This window comes from Talaromyces rugulosus, chromosome III, assembly GCF_013368755.1.
Source record: "Talaromyces rugulosus chromosome III, complete sequence".
Lineage (NCBI taxonomy): Eukaryota > Fungi > Ascomycota > Eurotiomycetes > Eurotiales > Trichocomaceae > Talaromyces > Talaromyces rugulosus.
In genome coordinates, this window is record NC_049563.1 from 4,572,484 (window position 1) to 4,591,090 (window position 18,607).

Genomic DNA, 18,607 nt, shown 5'->3' on the forward strand with positions numbered 1-18,607 from the left:
TTTAGGTCTGGCTACACCCATGTCGCATACCGTCTCGCGTTCTGGTATTCGTTGCGCACGCCTTCCGACCCATGTCTCACGCCCAACATGCGCACCCTCTCGATCTTGCCCCCAAAGTCGTCCTCAACCTTGCTCTGATATTTTTCAAAGAGCATCCTTAGTCGTATGACGACATCGATGTCGTCCTTGATCAACAGGGCCACCGCATCGTAGCCTCCAGCACCGGGTACAACACCCCCGATGACGCCTTCCACCTGCGAGACAGCATCGAGCAATTCTGTTTGGACACGAGGCTCAATCGGAACTTCGGACTTGGCTGTCATTTGTTGTAGATAGTTTCGTGACTGTTGCATCAACCCTCTCACCGTCTTGTGGAGCTCGACAATCGCAGCCGACTCAAACTCTGAGCTCATCCGGGTGTGACTGAAACGGCGAAGCTCGGTGCGAAGTTTTTCGTTGTTTGCTTGCAGGTCGTCCCACAGCTGATCGGCCTCTTCTCTATTTTGTTTGCGCCACTCGAGCACTTTTCTCACCATCGACGGGGTCTGCGATCCGCAGTCGACATCGCACAGGATCAGCTGCACGCCAGGCGGCAGTTTCATGCCCACGTCGGCAAATTCGGTATCCCAGGGCTGTGCAGGATCCAAGTCCTCCACTGTCGAGAAGAGCCTTTCCTCAAAACTGGGCGAGCCGACTTCGCCGAGCCTCTCGAGGATCGACGGGGAAAAGCGACGGTAGAAACACGAGCCAAAGACTGCGGCTCCAATGTCGAACCCAGAACCCACTTTGCCTTGAGCAGCGCAGTGTGCGGCCTGTGCTAGATTGTGCAGCTTCTCGCGAGCCACTACCAGATCGTCCGGGTGCATTGTGCGATGGGTAACGAGAGCAGATACGAGAGCGGTGACCAGCGCGGCTGATGAGCCCAAGCCTGTCTTGTGAGCGTCTTGCAGGGTGACTCCAAAGTCCCGGAACCCACCACGGTTGCGGGCAGCGGAATCATTCCCTGAGTTGGTGTCTGAGTAATAGTCGTTGTCGGCCAAGATGGTGACGGAGAGCGAGCCAAGGTCTTGTGAATCAGCCACGTAGCTAGTGTATGTGAGCGCGTAGTTTAGGGATGTCTCGACAAAGGGATTTCTCGGTCTGTCGTAAAGTTAGCAACGTAAAGCTCCCTTCTTCTCCGGCTTCACGCCGCGAGCAGGAATGGAAAACGCACCCCTCATTCCTCTGAGAGACCTTGACCCCGCCTCCATTTTCACACCTCCGCACGACATATTCCCAGACGGCGTCGCGGAACTGCGGCGAGCGCACAATGATGTTCTCCTCGGGCTGGCCGTCAAAAGCCTGGGTTGCACCGGCCTGCGGCTCCTCCTCATCGACTACCCCCTCCTTGGCGGTGTCGAGCGACGAGGTAAAGGGGTCTCCAGAACCGGGGCGACGATCACGCTGCAGCTGCTGGACCAGCACGTGAATGCGAGCGTCGAGGGCAAAGACGGTGCCAGAGTAGTCACGGTCAAGCACCAGGTAGCCGCCAGTGAGAAGAACCTTGCCCGGAGCCGACACAGCGGTCGTGTTGGGCGGGTGAACAAGCATCAGGCTTGCCAGGTAGCGGGGTTGGAGATGCGAGGAAGGGAATGGATTCGCTGCAAGTATGCTTCTGCTCTATCTTGTCGCGCAAGTCCGATTCAATGGTAGTTGGGAGTCACGATCTCGAGTCATCGTGTGTTTATTTTGAGGATAGTCGGCGGGCCGGGCAGGTGCGAGGGGTGGCCGCCACGTCATTGGCCGATCTCCGCGTCATTGTTCTTACAGTAACAAAACAATGTCTTTATTTATTTAATATTGATAATATTGTTGCAGGTAACACAACACTTCGTCGCCAACCAGCCACGACCACGATGTCATTCCGAACCCAACCTAGAATTCTCCAGGCAAACAACCCACTGACGTAACGCATCGAGCAGCGCGGGTCAGCAAGAAAAAGAGCCGGGAGCCCCGGACTTAATTCTGAATAATCTGAATAATCAGCGTTAGGGTGAGTCACAGTGCTTATTGCTGCCTGCTGCCTCAGGCCGCCAGGAGCCGCGCCTAGCCGCTTTGGGCGGGCCCCCGCAGGCATTGGCCAATCGGAGAGACGCCTATCTTCCGAGCAGCTAGCCCGATTGGGAAAACGAGCCGTTCCTATTTTTTCCTTAGCGCCCGGAATGAGCACATTCTGATTGGCCAATCTGCCCGCGGAGGCTCCACCGGCAGTCATCTGATTTTGCCCTTCTGGAAGCTTTTGGCTCTCGTCGGGTTCGGCCTTCGGGGCTAACAGTCTCTGCGTCCCAGCGCGTCGGGTGCGCCTTTAACTCCGCCCACTCGCTCGCTCTCACACGCATTCCTTCCCGTTATCGTCGCTCCCTTTTTCTCCAGGCACCTGTCCTGTCTGTGTTTGTTCTCCCTCTTCCACTTCATCCTCCCTGGTTTCCCCTATTCACTCGATAAAACAACACGGGGCTGCGTGACTCTGTTCTTCTTCTTTCCTCTCTTGGTTGGAACTGCAGATTATCATTACTGACCACCAGGCACTTTCGCTTCTTTGCTTTATATCATAAACAATTTCTCCCGCGCGTTCTTTTGGCGGCAGTCGGTCGTCAAATGAACCTGCATTGTTCTTCACTATTGCTCACCAAGGTATGAATATTTCTTCACTGATTTCTTGATCCTCCGGCGCAAAACTAACTTCTCTTTTAGAGACTCCTCTTCGGCCGGAAGAGGACCCCCATTAGATAAATGGTTTTTAAGCCATTCACCCACCTCGCGCGCCAGAACTTTGCCAAAGCCTTCACCCATGGCTATGCTCAGTCGGTAGTTGCAGCCTCGCAGTCCACCTACGCCACCCCGGCCGCCTCCCTCAACCAGCTCGCTACCCACCCCCTCAAATTCCCTCGCACAACACAGCTTCAGAATGCCTTTCAGAGCTCGTCAAGCTCATCCGGCGCCGGAGCCAAGGCCAGCCAGTCATCTGGCGGCTCAGGAGATTCTGGTTTAGCCGCCTACTATGCCGCCTGGCAACATGCACAACAAACGGGAGACGACAGTGACTGGAGGCAGTTTCAATTCAAGCGTCGCATCGGATGGAAACCCAAGGACGACGCCACAGACGCCGACAAGGTTCACCAAGATGATAAACTAGCCCAGAGTGATGTCCGCGATCTGAAAAAGGCCGCTGTCAACGTCGATGTCAGCGCCAAAGTCGAAGAAGCCGTTGCGCGCGAGATTCAGATCCAAGAGGAAAATGCAGAGGCCGAAGAAGGCGTCTCCGCCAGTGAAAATGTTGCCGAATCCGAGGCTGCTGTCGAGCAGCTCTCTGATCTTCAAATCGAGCAATCGCATTCGGAATCACTCCGCATAGTTCAGCTCGCCGTTGCCGAAAAATATGTCGAAATCCCTGCCGCCTTCGAGGAGCTTGTGCGAGCTGGTCTCACTCCGTCCGTCGAGGCATACAATGCACTGCTGGTAGCCGCCATAAAACTGCACGCCGATTCTTCTCATGCCGTGCCCAAAGCTCTGGATGTCTACTCGGACATGCTGCGTCGCCGCGTCATGCCAAATGAGGAGACCTACAAGACTCTGATTGCTATCTTGGTTTCCCGAGCTTTCGAGACCTTGGCCGCGAAGGAAGCCCTGGAGCAGCAGCGCACTCGTTTCGGCGGGCTGGAGGAAGAGGGAAAGTTCTTGTTCCGCTCGAGCGAATTGGAGAGGGAACTAGTTGCAGAGGACCACTCTCTCAGCATCGCCATCAAACTGTTTGATGCTGCCGTCGCCCGCCATCAGGAAATGGTCTTCCCCTTGGAAGTTTACCGCTCTCTCATTACCAGCTGCGCCGAAGAAGGCAAAGTGGAGGACATGATCCGAATCTACGCCCACATCGAAACTCAGAAGCTCGTGCCACACGCTGCTATTTTCCCCTCGATGATTCGTGCTTTTGCCAAGATCGGTGACTTACAGAGTGCCGTTGAGTGTTACAACGAGTACCGTGAAATGGCTGTCGCAGATGACAAAGGCATCTTCAGCATTGTTGAGCGTCGCGACGCTGACGTCTATGCTGCCCTGGTCTGCGCCTACCTGACTTGCGGCAAGCAGGAAGGAGGTATGCGCTTCCTGGAGCGCATTCGCGAGTCCTTCACCGATGTGAAGGAAGACCGCGAATCTCGTCTGGAGGCGTTCGAGTCTGTTATCGTCCGCAACGCTCTCGTCCAAGCCTCGCTAGACGCTGGAAACTTTGTTGAAGCTGCCGAGCAAGCCACTGCTCAACTTGGCGGCGAGGCCCTTCAGCAGGCCATGGCAAAGATCTGTGTCGCAGCTGCTGACGCTGGAAACGCAGACGTTGCGTTCGAGTCGTACAACCGCCTCGTTGTCGAGTCGGCAGAGGCTGTTGGCTCAGCCATTCCCATGCTGGCTTTGCATATCCGACAAGGAAACGTGTTTGCCGCGAGAACATTCTGGGGAATCTTGACCAACCTGGATCAGGCAGCCTCGGATATGATCCAGCCGACGACCATGTATTCTGTCGCTCTCATCAAGAGCGGTCACGTCGAGGAGGGATTGATGGAAGCCCGCAAAATGTTCAACCTCATTCGAAACACCGCACCTGCCCACCAGATGCTTCAAGCCCCCGTTCGCGAAGAGATCGATGAAGCCATCGATCTTCTTGGCCGCGTCCTGATGGTGCAGTCTGGCATGATTATCTCATCCCCCGCTGCTATGACTCTTATCCGGTCTATGGTCGAGAATGGCGGTTTGGTTTTCCCCATGGCTGAGCACGCTGTGGCCAGTTTGGGACCGATGGGCATTTCGCAGCTCAGTGTCGACGATCTTACTTTGGCTCTCCAAGTCCAGGCAGGCATGATTGTCAACAATGCTGCTGTTTTGGATGCCCCTCACCTGGTTCGCTTCGCCCACATGGTTGATGTTGTTCTGACCACTGGTGTCCCTCTGGATGTGTTTACCACGCGTCTCGTCGACCAGGCAATTCTCAAACTTTCCGACAGCCGACCAGAACTGGTGAGACGGTGGCAGGACTATTTCGCTCCCAGCCCCAGCAAGCAGTCTATGACATCCGGCTCCTACACCCCCGTCTCGGAACCGTCGCAGATGAACTCGTCGGCAACCAGCGCGGAAGACAACTTTGATCCTTATGCTTACTCGACTGACTTCCGGGGCTCGGCAATCATTGCTGACGAGCTCGAAGCTTCCAGCGGACGAGGCACTGCTCACCTGAACGCAGCTCTGACGAAACTGCGCAACATCCGCCGCCTTGGCCGTCATCCACGCTATATCACTTATGCCAAGCTCATCAACGCTGCGGCCAAGGGTAGTCGTATGGATCAAGTACACGATATTTTGGCTATGGCACGACAGGACGTTCCTCTTATTCCTCAGTACAACACCGTGCGCTACGGTTGGGTTTCGATCCTGGACGCGATGGTCGCGGCATGCCTGACTCTCGGTGAACGCAACCTGGCAGCCAAGTTCCACCAGGAACTGTTAGACATTGGCTCTGCTCCGTCCGCCAACACTTTTGGTCTCTACATCACCACGTTGAAGGAATCCACCAAGACGTTCGATGAGGCAACCGAAGCGGTCAAGATCTTCCACCGGGCCAGTGCCGAGGGCGTTGAACCCACTTCTTTCCTGTACAATGCATTGATCGGAAAGCTTGGAAAGGCTCGCCGTATTGACGACTGTCTTTTCTACTTTGCGGAAATGCGTGCAAACGGAGTTCGCCCAACCAGTGTCACCTATGGTACTGTCGTCAATGCGCTCTGCCGTGTTAGCGACGAGCGCTTTGCCGAGGAAATGTTTGACGAGATGGAGTCTATGCCTAACTACAAGCCTCGTCCAGCACCATACAACTCGATGATCCAGTATTTCCTCAACACGAAACGTGACCGCAGCAAGGTCCTTGCCTACTACGAACGCATGCGATCGCGCAACATTGAGCCGACAATGCACACATACAAGCTTCTTATCGATGCACACGCCTCCCTGGAGCCGGTCAACATGGAAGCAGCCGAGAAAGTGCTCGAGACCATCAAGACGTCTGGCCAGCGGCCCGAAGCCGTCCACTATGCATCTTTGATCCACGCCAAGGGCTGCGTGCTCCGCGACATGGACGGCGCCCGCGCCATCTTCGACTCGGTCATGTCCAACAGCCAAGTGCGCGTTCAGCCGTGCTTGTACCAAGCGCTCTTCGAGGCCATGGTGATCAACCACCAAGTGCCATCGACCAGCGAGGTTGTCAGCGACATGGAACGCCGCGGCATCGAAATGACTCCGTACATTGCCAACACTCTGATCAACGGCTGGGCCGCCGAGGGCAACATCTCCAAAGCCCGCACCGTCTACAACAGCATCGGCGCTGCAAAGCGCGAGCCTAGCACTTACGAAGCCATGACGCGCGCGTTCCTGGCTGCAGAGAACCGGTCTGGCGCAGTCGAGGTTGTTCAGGAGATGGTCTCTCGAGGCTACCCATCGGCCGTGGCTGGCAAGATTGTGGAACTGGTTGGCACAACCGCTTAACCGGTTTTTCGGTTTTTCACAAACCTAACGGCCGTTTCTTTTCTTTTCTTTCTCTTCTATTCCTTCACTCTTTGAGAGAGTCTTTTTTTCTCCTTCTCTGTGACGAAATTTTACTCTCTCACATTTTCACTATGAATTCTAATCTACGTGGAAAAAAAGAAACAACGAGGGCTGGACCCTCTACCACAAGCCCAGCTCTCGAAGTATTCAAGGGTGAAGAAGTTTGCATAAAAGATACCATCAGGGGGGAACATATCGTTGGAGTTTTTGTTTTTTGTTTTTTGTTTCCTCTGTACTATATCCATAATCTGGGAAAGCAAAGCGAGCGTTTTATGGCGTTATTGGTTAGAAAGATTTCATGTGTGTTTCTTTCTGTTTGGAAGGGGGTTTTTTTTTCAGTTCAATAGATACATCTCAACTCTCTTCTGAGGGGTACATCCGAAATATCTCGGGTTTGTATGTACCTCTTGGTTGGCTATGACCAAGGCAGGCAGGTATTATTACCTTGTTATGCATGGTTTTTTATAATTATTAACAAAAGAAGAATAAAAACGAATATATGACGAGATAACTACAAGTTTCTTTTCTTGAATGCGGGTCAATTGTTTATATAGGGTGTCTCTCGGTCAACATCTGGTCGAGCTTCTACCTTTGTTCGAGCTATGCACTTCAGATGCTATATAGATAATACATTAAAAACCCCCCATATGAACCAGCATTAGCATAGAGTGATTAAGAACAGGTGCGCATATATAGAGAACCATGCTCTATACTACATGTACCCCTGTGTCTTCGCATACACGTCAAACATGACAATAATAGAAACCATAAACCTACATGTTATTTCCTCCTCGGGCTTAGGGGCTGTAAAATTCGGAGGTACTCCATACACCCTAATCCTGACAGACTACCCCTCATCTACGGAGTACACGGAGTAGTATCAAACACTGATCCGTGGTGAGCATTGACGCCAGTAGTATAGAGACAACGGTTTTATAATTCTTGCTCGTGCCAACATTAACCCGACGTTGTTGTTAACTAATCGGATATTATTGTACAATTTACACAAGTTTCCAGAACCAATGACTTCTAACGGCAAATGAATATTTAAATACCATCTTCTCATGCTCAACTGCAGGTCCAGCACCCCGGCGTGGTCTGTGATGTGCAGCGGCAGCGCAGGAGCAAAAAAAAAAAGTAACGATGTAACGAGAAGGAGGCGCGCCAAGCTTAAAGCTTGTAAATTGCGAACCGAGCGAGTCTTTTCTATATTTGGTTAAAACGGCTCTGCCAGGGGACGATCTGGACGCTTACAGTTGTAGTGATGTACTGCGCAATTTGCACGTTGAAATATGCAGAAATGCATAGGATTCAGCATGAGATAGCAGATTCGTTTATGTTTTTTCTCTTTTTTTTTCTATTAATTTATGCCAAAGAGCATAACTACATGATTGTACTTTGTATTTCCTACGGAACGTCGTGGAGAACGGGATGTAGTGGCGCACATAAGCGTAAAAACATGGCCCTAAAACTACTCCTAATTTAGTACTGAGAGTACGGTCTCCGCTTACGGGTCTCGCTCTGATCGGCATTCCCCTGAATTTCTCTCCGGGCTTGTCTGGATTTTCAGTGGATTTTCAGCCTCCGGAGGTCCCGATAATAAGTTGTTAATGTTGGCAACTTGGCAATTAATTGTTGGTTGCCTAGTGTTTCGAAGAGTTTTAATTTAAATAATATAAATAGACATCTCCTGCTCTCTCACACCTTGAACAATAAACATCAACTTTTTTTTCTCTCGAACAACCTTTTAATAGTAAAAAAAAAACATTATACTTCTATCCACCACCATGAAGTTCACCGCTGCTTTCCTCCTGGCTCTCCCTGCCATGGCTCTCGCCAAGGTCAGACTTGCTTCTTACATACTCTTGTTTTCTAACTCATTTTACTGACTCTTGAATGATACAGCCCGCTCACTCCCACTCCCACTCTTCCTCGGCCATCCCAACCCCTTCCTCTTCCGCCATCCCATCACCCTCATCGACTCCCTCATCGACTCCCGTCCCAGCTATTACCGTGTGCAACAGCCAGGCCGGCCCTTACACACGGTACTGCCCTCAGTGCCTGTCGCAATGCTCCAGTCGAACCGGTGAGAGTGAGGAGCAGTGCTACTGGTCTGTTTTCATGACCATCAACTCTATTCAGAGCCAGTGCGAGGCCATGGGCGGTAACAACTGCGCCGATCAGGCTGTGAATGACGTCTGCAAGTAATTCAATTGAGCAATTGATATGAGAGAGACATGCGTATGTGTGTCTGTCTGGTGTATTGATCGAAATGGCGGCCAAAAAAAATATGTTCTTTATACCTTTTCTAAGTTGAATAATATTTTAGTCTATAGAAATCTAATGGGTATATAACCATTAAGAAGACAAAGTCAGGAATGTCAAGGGTCTTCTATAAGTTATTAGTTCTTTATTATTTTAAACTACTTTAAGCTTTATACTTCTTTTTTACACTAAATTAATTCTATATTATTAAACATTCTTAATAATAAAACAGAAATTAAATATTACCTGGCAACATGTTTTGTAGTGTCCATAGTCGCCTTATATCCAAGAAATGGAGTGTAGCATTCACTCAACCCAAATTCAGTATCCTTCTCCAGAATTATACCCTTCCAACATTATCACAAATTGTCACTTCATCATGTCCGAACAAGAGACAAGGGACTTGAATATAAGTCAAATTCAAAGTACCTTGGACTAGTTCTTCTAAAAAGCCATCCTAACACGCTTTCGACTAGTTGGTGATACACCTACAGCGATTCTTGACTCTGGTAACCGTCTAACATCAATTTTGCCTTTTGTCAAAAAGGCCCAAGAGTCCGTGAATAATTGTCATCTAAACGCAGAGACTCGGTCCTTAGCATTGAGAACACTCAGCCGTCACTCTTACTTTAACAATTGCGATTATAACTATTAGACTGCTCATGGAGTTACCACTACCTCAATCCCCGTATATGTTCTCCGGCTATCCAAACATGTTAGAATTTTTAGATACCCCATGGAAGATGATAATTTGGCTAAGATCTGGCCATAATGCATTGGGGACATGGAAATGATCCGCTACCTTTGGCCGACGATTACACAAAGTCTGTCGTATAACCACTCACTGAGTGGTCTTTGCTTTTGATGTGATTTAGAACAAGAAAGAAAAAGGGGGCAATAACAGAAGAGGTCATAGATTTATAACAAGTATGAGCCAGTTCTCTCTTAAAAGGCCATTGTTCTCGTTTCAAACATGAAGTTATTGAGGATACAGGCACTCCTAGGATCTGCAATTTGCCTTAGACGGCGAATCCTTTTCCTCCACAGAGCCTGTCGGATGTGAAGATGGTGACGATGTTATTTTTAACCAACGATATCACCACTGTGACTCCCTGTTCTGTTCGTTGTCTTTTCTCGTCAGCCATATCATTAGACATTATGAAAAGTGAAAAGTGTTAACTGTCTCGGCGTGTGATCTATGATTTTTGTGCATCGAGCACAAGCTAGCCAGATTAGAAATCATCTCCGTCGAGGACAGAAGCAGGGTTATATCAACGCAAAGAGAATGTTATGCTTCGATAACAGGGGATATCCCGGATGCCATTGAGTTGTAGTGTTGGTTGCCACTTGATTGCTAGATCTATGTGCGCCGCATGAACCGTTTTATTGACATCAGCTAATCTACAGGGGTTTCCTGCGCCACATAATAATACCGTACTGATAATTTCAAGTGTTTCTCTTCCTACATGAATTACTACATTCGGCCTTTTCATTTTCATGCAATCATAACCACCCACTAACGTAATCGGTAAGCGAGCGGCCACTTGTTTTCTGAAGCGCGTCCCATAGCAATTCTACATAATTCAACACATTAATAATACTATTATTTGTAATTAGCAAGGTTCTGCAACCATCCTGAACTCTCAACTCTGAACTTATTAAGAAATAAATTAGTGGAACGCTAAGCATCCAAATAGAAGATAGTTTATTTTTAGTTGTCAAAACGTATCAACCGTTCTTTACTGAATGGGCGTTCGTTGGTAGAATTATCAATTGATGCTGAACAACTCAAGTAGACGTAGCTATACAAGAGTTTAAGGCTGTATATTGCAAGCAATATGACAGTATAAGGGTAACGTATTAATGAAACAGGTAAAGTATATATTCTACATTAATATAAAAATAAAATATAATAGACTAAATATAAAAAAGTAAACAAGTATCCTTATATAGTCAATCCTAAATATAGCAATTATGGCATCTATTATGCTTATTATGTTGTCATCTCGCATACATGCAGCCATAATCGTATTTGTTATATTTGCTATATTGATCTATACCTATCCTAGTCCTAACGCGATTGTCTTAAGTTGTATTAATCCTTAGTGCGATAAGCTTCAATGTTGTATCTGCCTAGGATATATATTATTAGCCATATCAATGATATCTATAATAAAAACTTAAAAGTACTTGATGCATATGTTTAGAAGAAGCTTTTAATTTGGGTTATCTAATATATTGTAAAGACACTCGAAACTCATACTCCAACTCCATGAGATAGACAAAACCATGTCGATTTTTGGATCAAACGCACCCCCAGCGTTGACTGAGGGCTAACGCGATCGCATGACCGACGCAAGAGCCAGTGTTGCCAAACCATATATACCCGAAAGGACGAATAGGCTTGGCTTGGCATAAATAGTCATTTTTTAAGAAAAATTCTCGCAAATTTATAGAAAAGGGACATGAACTTAATCATGATCTTAACAATGGTCATTTCCTCCTTCCAGTCCTGTTGGACAAGCTTGTCATAACTCTTCCTATTCTTCACAATCTCGCCTTCCAACCAAGTTGTAAGTTCCAAACCTTGCTGGATTGTCACAGGCTTAGCTTCGTTTTGATCTTGGTCTGTCAACGCTTTCATTTTCCACATGAGCAATCTGCAAGGCGTCGGAGCTGCATTGGGCCGTCGATCTCCATTTTCTGTAACCTAGTATTGCCCGGTCTCGGAAATAAGGATTGCTGCTGTTGGTTCTTCATTTCAAACTCCAGGCTCCTAAGGAGGGAATCGAGTTGGGTGAAATGAATTTCCATTGTAAGCTTTTCCTGTCCCTCCATTGCCGAGACAAGCTTTCGAAATTCTTCTCGTTTAACAAACACCCAGTCCTGACTTGGACCAGGCAGTTCTTCTTCCCGATGGTTGACGGGGAGTAATGGTTCGTGTTCTGCCATCGCTTTTCGTGAATAGGCAGCTTGGCGTTTCAGAATTTATTAAGAAATTCAAGATTATACAAGGTGCCAAAGTTCTAGAAGATGGTGATGAAGAAAGATTGAGATATTGTAGAGATAGATATTCTAGGAACAGCTATTATAGAGTCACGATTTAACTGCTGTGAGTCAGAAATTGAACCATAAATATGATTTTGCATAATTGACTCATTAGTTGTGAGTCAAGAATCATTTCATTCCACCTCTAATATATCGCTTGCATGCAGACTTAAGTTTCAACTTCACTATATGCCTGTCAGAAGAATCGATAACTCACAGCCAATCGATTCTATTCTATATGCACCCTTACAAGATATACAGCTACCTCCAGGACTATTATTCTTGTATAAATCTTATTTTTCTTAACAGTATTATGTAAGTATATTTCCTATGGACTTAACTAATATCATTGATATATTTTTAGTTAAAAATTAAAAAGTGCGGATGAATCCGTCAAAGACCAGTCTCCCCATTGAAACGTGGATTTAATATTCGAGAAAGGACGACTCATTCGGAGCATGTCCAAAGCCGAGCTATGGTTGAAGATGACAAACTTGTATATGATGTGGGCAAGGATACTGGCAAGCCTGGTAAAATCAAACTACATGGGTAGCTTTAAATCTTTTAAGTATCTATATAATATTAATTTTGATGTAGTGGTTATAGAACTATAGGATATAAAATAACTAGGTGTCCTAATTATATTTCTAATTAATTTTTTATATGTAATTTGCCTTCAGGTGTTGCAGCAACAGGAAATTGTCCCTCGTCCACATCGCCATTTGCGGTGATGCGCTCGGTCCGCACGATTGTATAAACCGCCATTTTAACGACACGACACCACATCACACCACGACTGTCATAACGCCCCCCCCTCTCTTACCTCTTTCCCTTATCCTTCGGTACTTCGGCTTGGCTTTCTTCTGCAAATATTCATCGAGTCTTTCCTCTTCCTTGACAGCTTTCATTTCTTTGTTTGCCTCAAGACGATGTGACCACATTGCCATTATCTCCCTGTCTGTTGAGCGCGATGTTCTTGGAGTCAGTTTTGACCCATCAAGGTCGACCGTCAGCTTCATGGTCCTGAGGATCAGAGATCAGTACCCATGTAGAGTATTCGCATGACTAGCTCCATTTAGCGATTCCAGTCGAGGTCAACATAGACCTTAATAGATAGCTTCACTGCTTCGTCCTCGTGGCATTCCTCATTTGGCGCTTTGTTTCTGAATACTATCCTAATTTGGTCATTTTCAGTTCTTGATCGGGCGATTCTTTGCACACTTAAAGAAGACAGCCTTTGAGCCGGTCTATCGACTCTTATTAACACATAAGATGTTGGGAACAAAGGTCACGGAGGCCTTGCTCCAGAAACCAAGATAAATATGTCAAAGCAGGAAGAGCAAAGAACATGTCGGAGCCACAAAATAAATCTAGCACTAGTACCCTACAGGGTTAGTCCCTCCGGGAGTAATAAATCATCATCGTACGTCAAGATCAAACAAAGCATCAATATCTCCATTTACTGACTGATTCATCAATCGCTTTTGACGTACGGCAAGTTCAATTTTTTTGTTCAGTTGTGCGCCCGTCTGACACCTAGGCTTCAACCGATGGTGGGTCATGCAATTAGCATGAAATATTCAATTCACGCCATGTTGAACCTACCTACGTAGTCTGCAATCAGGCTCCTGAGCTTGTGACTTAGGTCAATATCTGGATGCGTTCTGGAGATCTTCCTATCGATTATGTAGAGACCTCTGTTTCCAACCGAACGCAACAAATACAGCCAGCAGTAGCTCCTCATGTCCGCCTATCGCCAGGGCTCGCTGCAGATCTGATCTATCTTTGGGGCCGACATTTGGCCAATAACCTGATCGACAAATCACTAAAATCTTTACAGTGACGAGAACATCAGACGATCTGATCAGATTTAACAACCTGCGGAAAAGCGTTATCGGCGGACTGCTGGACAAATTTTCGACACCTGCGACTGCTATGTAAATCGTCTTTTCCTTGCTGAAAGTTCGTAGAACATGGTGCAGAATTCCAAACAAGATTTCCTGCTCTGCCGCTGGTGGGGTAGACAGGTGTTGTATTCTGTCAAACAGTTTCTTGCAAACGTCCTGGTTTTCTCTCAATAGTTGCAACATTATGCTTTTTAGCATCACGCCTACCCCGGTCTCCGAACCTTCGAACTCTCGAGCACCTTCGTCAATAAAGTGGTATAGTATATAGCAGTTCTTGAGCTCATCAAAATACTGGTAGAACTGAACCGCAACCGGAGATAGCCAGCAGAGCCGAGGGCTGGTATCATACGCATCATAGTTCTCTCCTTCAAGCAGTAGCAGGCATGAAGAGGAATTTGCCATCCATGACTTATACTCTAATCGCTCAGAGAGTGCATCAAGGCTAATCTGTTCAAGTTGCGGCGCTATCCTCGCGAAGCCTGCTTTGGGTTTGCCCTTGCTAAACATGCCATCGAACCTGCGATTGCTCTCTTGAATCATGTTTTTGGCACGGAGATCCGACGAGACACCAAACAGTCTTTCAAGGTTGTCGACACGTTGCTCATGTCTTTCCTGTTGTTCCCTTTCCAAGTGACTTTTGATTGTCCTAATGCGATCATGCTGGATAATGAGAAGCTCTTGCATCAGGTCTGCAATAAGGGATCTAATTTCTCCTGCCTGCTTCTCTGACGCAGACCGAGCCAATCGAGCCACAGCTTGAAAAACTCTCTTTGAAGATGACGAGCCGTAATATAGTACTGCATCTCTGCCAAAGTCTATCACTTTGATATATATCTTCAGAACGAATTGAAGAATCGCATCATCACTATCATATTCAGATTTTTCGATAGCTCGTAACCTGGACAACCACCGACCGAGATCTTCCAAAGTACTAGTGATCACGTCTTCATGCTGTTGCTTGTTCTTTGCAACCATGAGAAGCAAGCTGAAGGTGCCGTAAGCTATAGAACCAGCTCGTGAGTCTATTCCTTTGATAATGTCAAAGATTCCGGAGAATTCTTCAACAAACACTTGTGTCCCAGTTGCAAGATTCTGGATATTTCTCCGTAATGTTCTTGTGGAGGATCGGCGGATGTTTTCCAATCGAGCTTTTTTCTGCTCAGCTTGGGACAATATATTCTCCACAAGTTTGTTAACGTACGCATGGTCTGCTTTGTATATGTTCTTGAGAGAATCCGTGTCGATGCCGACTTCCGCAGGGTGGAAAATTAGCTTGTCAAGATCGGCCGAGAATGAGGATGCATATGCCATTGTTATACTATACGAACACAATCAAATAGTTGAAGTTTTCGGTATGTTTATTAGAAAGCACACCTCATTCTGATACCTAGTCGTCTAGGTAGGCGATGCAGCATTGGAAGCTCGGGAAAAGATCAGCTTTCTGCTCGCGCTAAAAATGCACTGCCCTTTTTGGGGCTGCGCTCAGCCTTATAAGTTTGAGGGATGTTTCCTGATGTCCACGGGATGCCTTGCTACTTTTCACAATTTTGCGAAGTTCCGAACTGACAAGGCTTGACATGTCAGGGGGGTTAAAGGAATGCATTCAACACGCTAGCGCGAGGACACGACATTGACACATCATCAATCAAATTACCTAACCGGTAAAAACTGTCCGATTCCTATCAAAGGCGGCACGACTATTTTAGGAGGAAAAGCCAATCTCGATGTGGCTTAGGCCCTCAGCCTTGTGCGTGCGGGGAAGATACGGTTACTTGAGGCTGTGAAGTCGAGACGATAAATTGAATTTTTGCCTCTTGTCTCTTCATAGTGCTGCGAGTGCTTGATACGTTTCTTCCTCAGCAAAATTTCATACTCTCGAATACTACGAGTATTATATTGTGAGGCCCTGGATCGATTCAAAAGTGTGGTAAGCATACATAACAATACAGAGAATCTCTGCTAATTCTTCACCAAGTAGAGCCGAGCCTTGCGAAAAGACAGTCTACAAGCGAAAGCTACAAGCTCTAGGGATCCTGTCGTCGGGGATTGCACCGTACATTCCAATATTTCGTTGCTAGACTCACATGTTCTGGAGGTAGAGAACATAGAGCATTATGCAAATGGAACCTGAAAACCTTCTAAGAAAAACTCTGATAGAAGGAAAGGTTCTTCTTGAGAATTCCTGGTTCCAGATATGGGGTGACTTCCGGCACAGGAGTGATGACTATCGCGTTATCACAATTCTAGATCAAGATCTACGAAGCTGCATCATCCGAACGACTTCTGCATACATCGCTCATATTGGGTTACACCTCAGATCGGATGAAAAAATCAAGATCGAGTCACCTTTCCAGCTACTTGTTTACAGCTATGATAACTTAAAGTCTGCCTCAGTGTCGGTCTCTACTGCTTCAAAGGTTGCCTCAGGTCTAAGGTCTCTTCTCAATGAAGTGAACAAAATTCAGAATCCTGCATCATGGAAAATACCTGAGGAAATCGAAAACGCTCGAAATTTCCATGTGGAATTTAATTTGTTATGGGCTATTTTCAAACCTGGAAGTCTGATTGTTTCCTCATATGACCCTGGCAAAAACCCCCAGATCTTCAAAGTCCATCAGACCAGCTATAAAGACCGTCTTTCGGTGGATGCTCCTTTCTACAGCATGGAAGATGAAAAAAAAAAGTTCCTTGTTATCCATGCTTGGGCCTGGGATTGGAACGGGACTAAAGTTTTCCGTAATATGTTCGAAATATCAATAGAAAACTACTCAGGCCAGAAGTTACCGACAGAACTTAGCTACTACCCAGCCATATTGTACACAGGACCTGGAAACAAAAGAGGAATCAGCGCGGTCTATGAAAATGCGGTCTACAAAAACCGCAAGGAGAACTTTGTCAAATACACCTTCCAGCAAAAGCCTCCCGCGAAAACGTTACTACGATACTCCGGAGACTTTAGCGGTATTCCTGCCTTCTCAGAGAAACAACTTTTGCGTATGCGTCAAGTGGATAACGAAGGATTTAAGCAGATACTACCTTACGCCAAGGTTTGTGACAACCATCGCGGTCATCTGCCAAGTGCTAAATGCCCATACAGGTTGATGAGTACATAGTACTAGACACAGTAAACTATTCGCGAAAAGCACTGCGTACATTATGGCTTGGTGATATTCAAGTTGCTAGGGAGTCAATACCATGCCACTGTCAATTGTGTCTTAGCGATGAGGCCAAATTATGGGTCAAATCCATCGAAAAAAGCAACACGCCGTCCTCTGTCGAAAATGAGCTTCTACTTACACCTAGAGTTTTTGGATTTGCCTTGAACAGGAAGGAATGGGGACAGTTCTGGCTACATAATATTGAGGTGGTCAACAAATCGGAGGGTGCTGGCCGAGAAAGCAGGGTAAAAGATCTTATCCTACCGGCTGGTATGAATGAAGACGAGGAACGACATATTTACGCAATGGTCAACAACCATTCAAAGGCTATGGCTAGGCCACGAAGCCAGAGACTGACGGATGTGATCGGAGGAAAAGGAGAGAGCCTGGTCTTGCTGTTTCATGGTATGTGTATTCATGAAGAATAGTTTCACGACATTCGAGGTTTCTGGAAAATCATGTTTCTCAATAAGAAATCTGACGAGAAGTCCAGGGTATAGCGGGACAGGAAAGACACTTTATGCCGAGTCATTAGCTAAAAACTCAAGGAAACCACTTTTCAAGGTGGGTACCAGTGACATTGGTTTCGATGCCCCTGCCGCAGAACGTGCTCTGAAAACTATATTCGAACTCGCCGAAGCCTGGAATGCAATCTTGCTTATGTGAGTGAGAAGAAAGCAAATAAAGGGCGGGAAGAATACTGATGCATATCACAGAGATGAAGCGGATGTCCTCTTAGATGCTAGAGGCAGGGAGAACGAAAGTCTCATGTCGAAGAATGCATTGGTGTCCAGTAACAAAGACTGACTATATACTCAATGTGAATGATATGGTGCTGACTGCATTGTTTTAGTTCTCCTTCGGGAAGTTGAATACTTTAAAGGTGTGTTAATCATGACAACCAACCGCGTGGTAGCCTTTGATCCGGCGATCCTGTCTCGTATTCATCATGACGTCAACTTTGGAGAGCCTGATACCAATCAGGAGGAGAGAATCTGGAAGATGTGGCTAGATCGTCTGCATAGTCAAGGCTTGTGTGATGACTACGCAGATCTGAAAGACTGGGTTGACGATACCATCAGCGATACCCGGCGACCTCATCTTCTGAGTGGGAGAGAAATTCGGAATATCTTCATAGTTGCACAGATACTCGCGGAGAAAGAGGATGGAGACGTCAAAATCACCCGAGCCCAAGTGAATAGCGCATATAGGTACAAAAAAATCTTTAGACACGATACGGACAAGATAAGGACAGAGGCAAAATCTCTTTTGGCGGGCAGGGAGCGATAGGCCCTGGCATAGGTTGAGGAAGGAATGTGACTTGAAATTCATGCATCCCTATCGTTGCCCGCTTAAACGGTCCTTTCTGACTTTTTGCTGTGAACATTTGCGGAGTAGGATGTTTGGAAAGCTACCTGGAATCCGATGTTTGTATCCTTTCAGTGGTTGCACTAGTTGGTAATTTGATAATGCCAGAGATGATCCGTTATTTTGACCGAATCTAATGCCATATTCTTCAGAGAATGGTCCTAGTTTTGTACTTGCTGATAGAATTGTTATACTTTATCTGGAATATAGAATCGTCCCACATTAAGTAAAAAACAA

The 18,607-nt window shown here is 46.7% G+C and overlaps 5 protein-coding genes across 5 annotated transcripts; 3 read left to right on the forward strand and 2 right to left on the reverse strand.

Annotated features, from left to right (window-relative positions):
- Nucleotides 1–11: 11 nt before the first annotated feature.
- On the reverse strand, nucleotides 12–1,716 carry TRUGW13939_06351 (uncharacterized protein; the record flags this gene model as incomplete). Its single annotated transcript, XM_035489504.1, has 3 exons — nucleotides 12–1,140; nucleotides 1,214–1,640; nucleotides 1,704–1,716. 3 exons carry the CDS (start codon nucleotides 1,714–1,716, stop codon nucleotides 12–14), a joined length of 1,569 nt encoding a protein of 522 aa, XP_035345397.1.
- A 1,056-nt stretch (nucleotides 1,717–2,772) lies between these two features.
- TRUGW13939_06352 (uncharacterized protein) lies at nucleotides 2,773–6,564 on the forward strand (the record flags this gene model as incomplete). Its single annotated transcript, XM_035489505.1, has 1 exon — nucleotides 2,773–6,564. One exon carries the CDS (start codon nucleotides 2,773–2,775, stop codon nucleotides 6,562–6,564), a length of 3,792 nt encoding a protein of 1,263 aa, XP_035345398.1.
- A 1,847-nt stretch (nucleotides 6,565–8,411) lies between these two features.
- On the forward strand, nucleotides 8,412–8,832 carry TRUGW13939_06353 (uncharacterized protein; the record flags this gene model as incomplete). Its single annotated transcript, XM_035489506.1, has 2 exons — nucleotides 8,412–8,465; nucleotides 8,530–8,832. 2 exons carry the CDS (start codon nucleotides 8,412–8,414, stop codon nucleotides 8,830–8,832), a joined length of 357 nt encoding a protein of 118 aa, XP_035345399.1.
- A 4,781-nt stretch (nucleotides 8,833–13,613) lies between these two features.
- TRUGW13939_06354 (uncharacterized protein) lies at nucleotides 13,614–15,155 on the reverse strand (the record flags this gene model as incomplete). The annotated part of the gene is made up of 1 exon (XM_035489507.1): nucleotides 13,614–15,155. One exon carries the CDS (start codon nucleotides 15,153–15,155, stop codon nucleotides 13,614–13,616), a length of 1,542 nt encoding a protein of 513 aa, XP_035345400.1.
- Nucleotides 15,156–15,964: 809 nt separating this feature from the next.
- TRUGW13939_06355 (uncharacterized protein) lies at nucleotides 15,965–18,292 on the forward strand (the record flags this gene model as incomplete). Its single annotated transcript, XM_035489508.1, has 5 exons — nucleotides 15,965–16,891; nucleotides 16,942–17,407; nucleotides 17,496–17,664; nucleotides 17,719–17,795; nucleotides 17,856–18,292. The coding sequence occupies 5 exons, from the start codon at nucleotides 15,965–15,967 to the stop codon at nucleotides 18,290–18,292; spliced, it is 2,076 nt and encodes a 691-aa protein (XP_035345401.1).
- Nucleotides 18,293–18,607: the final 315 nt, after the last annotated feature.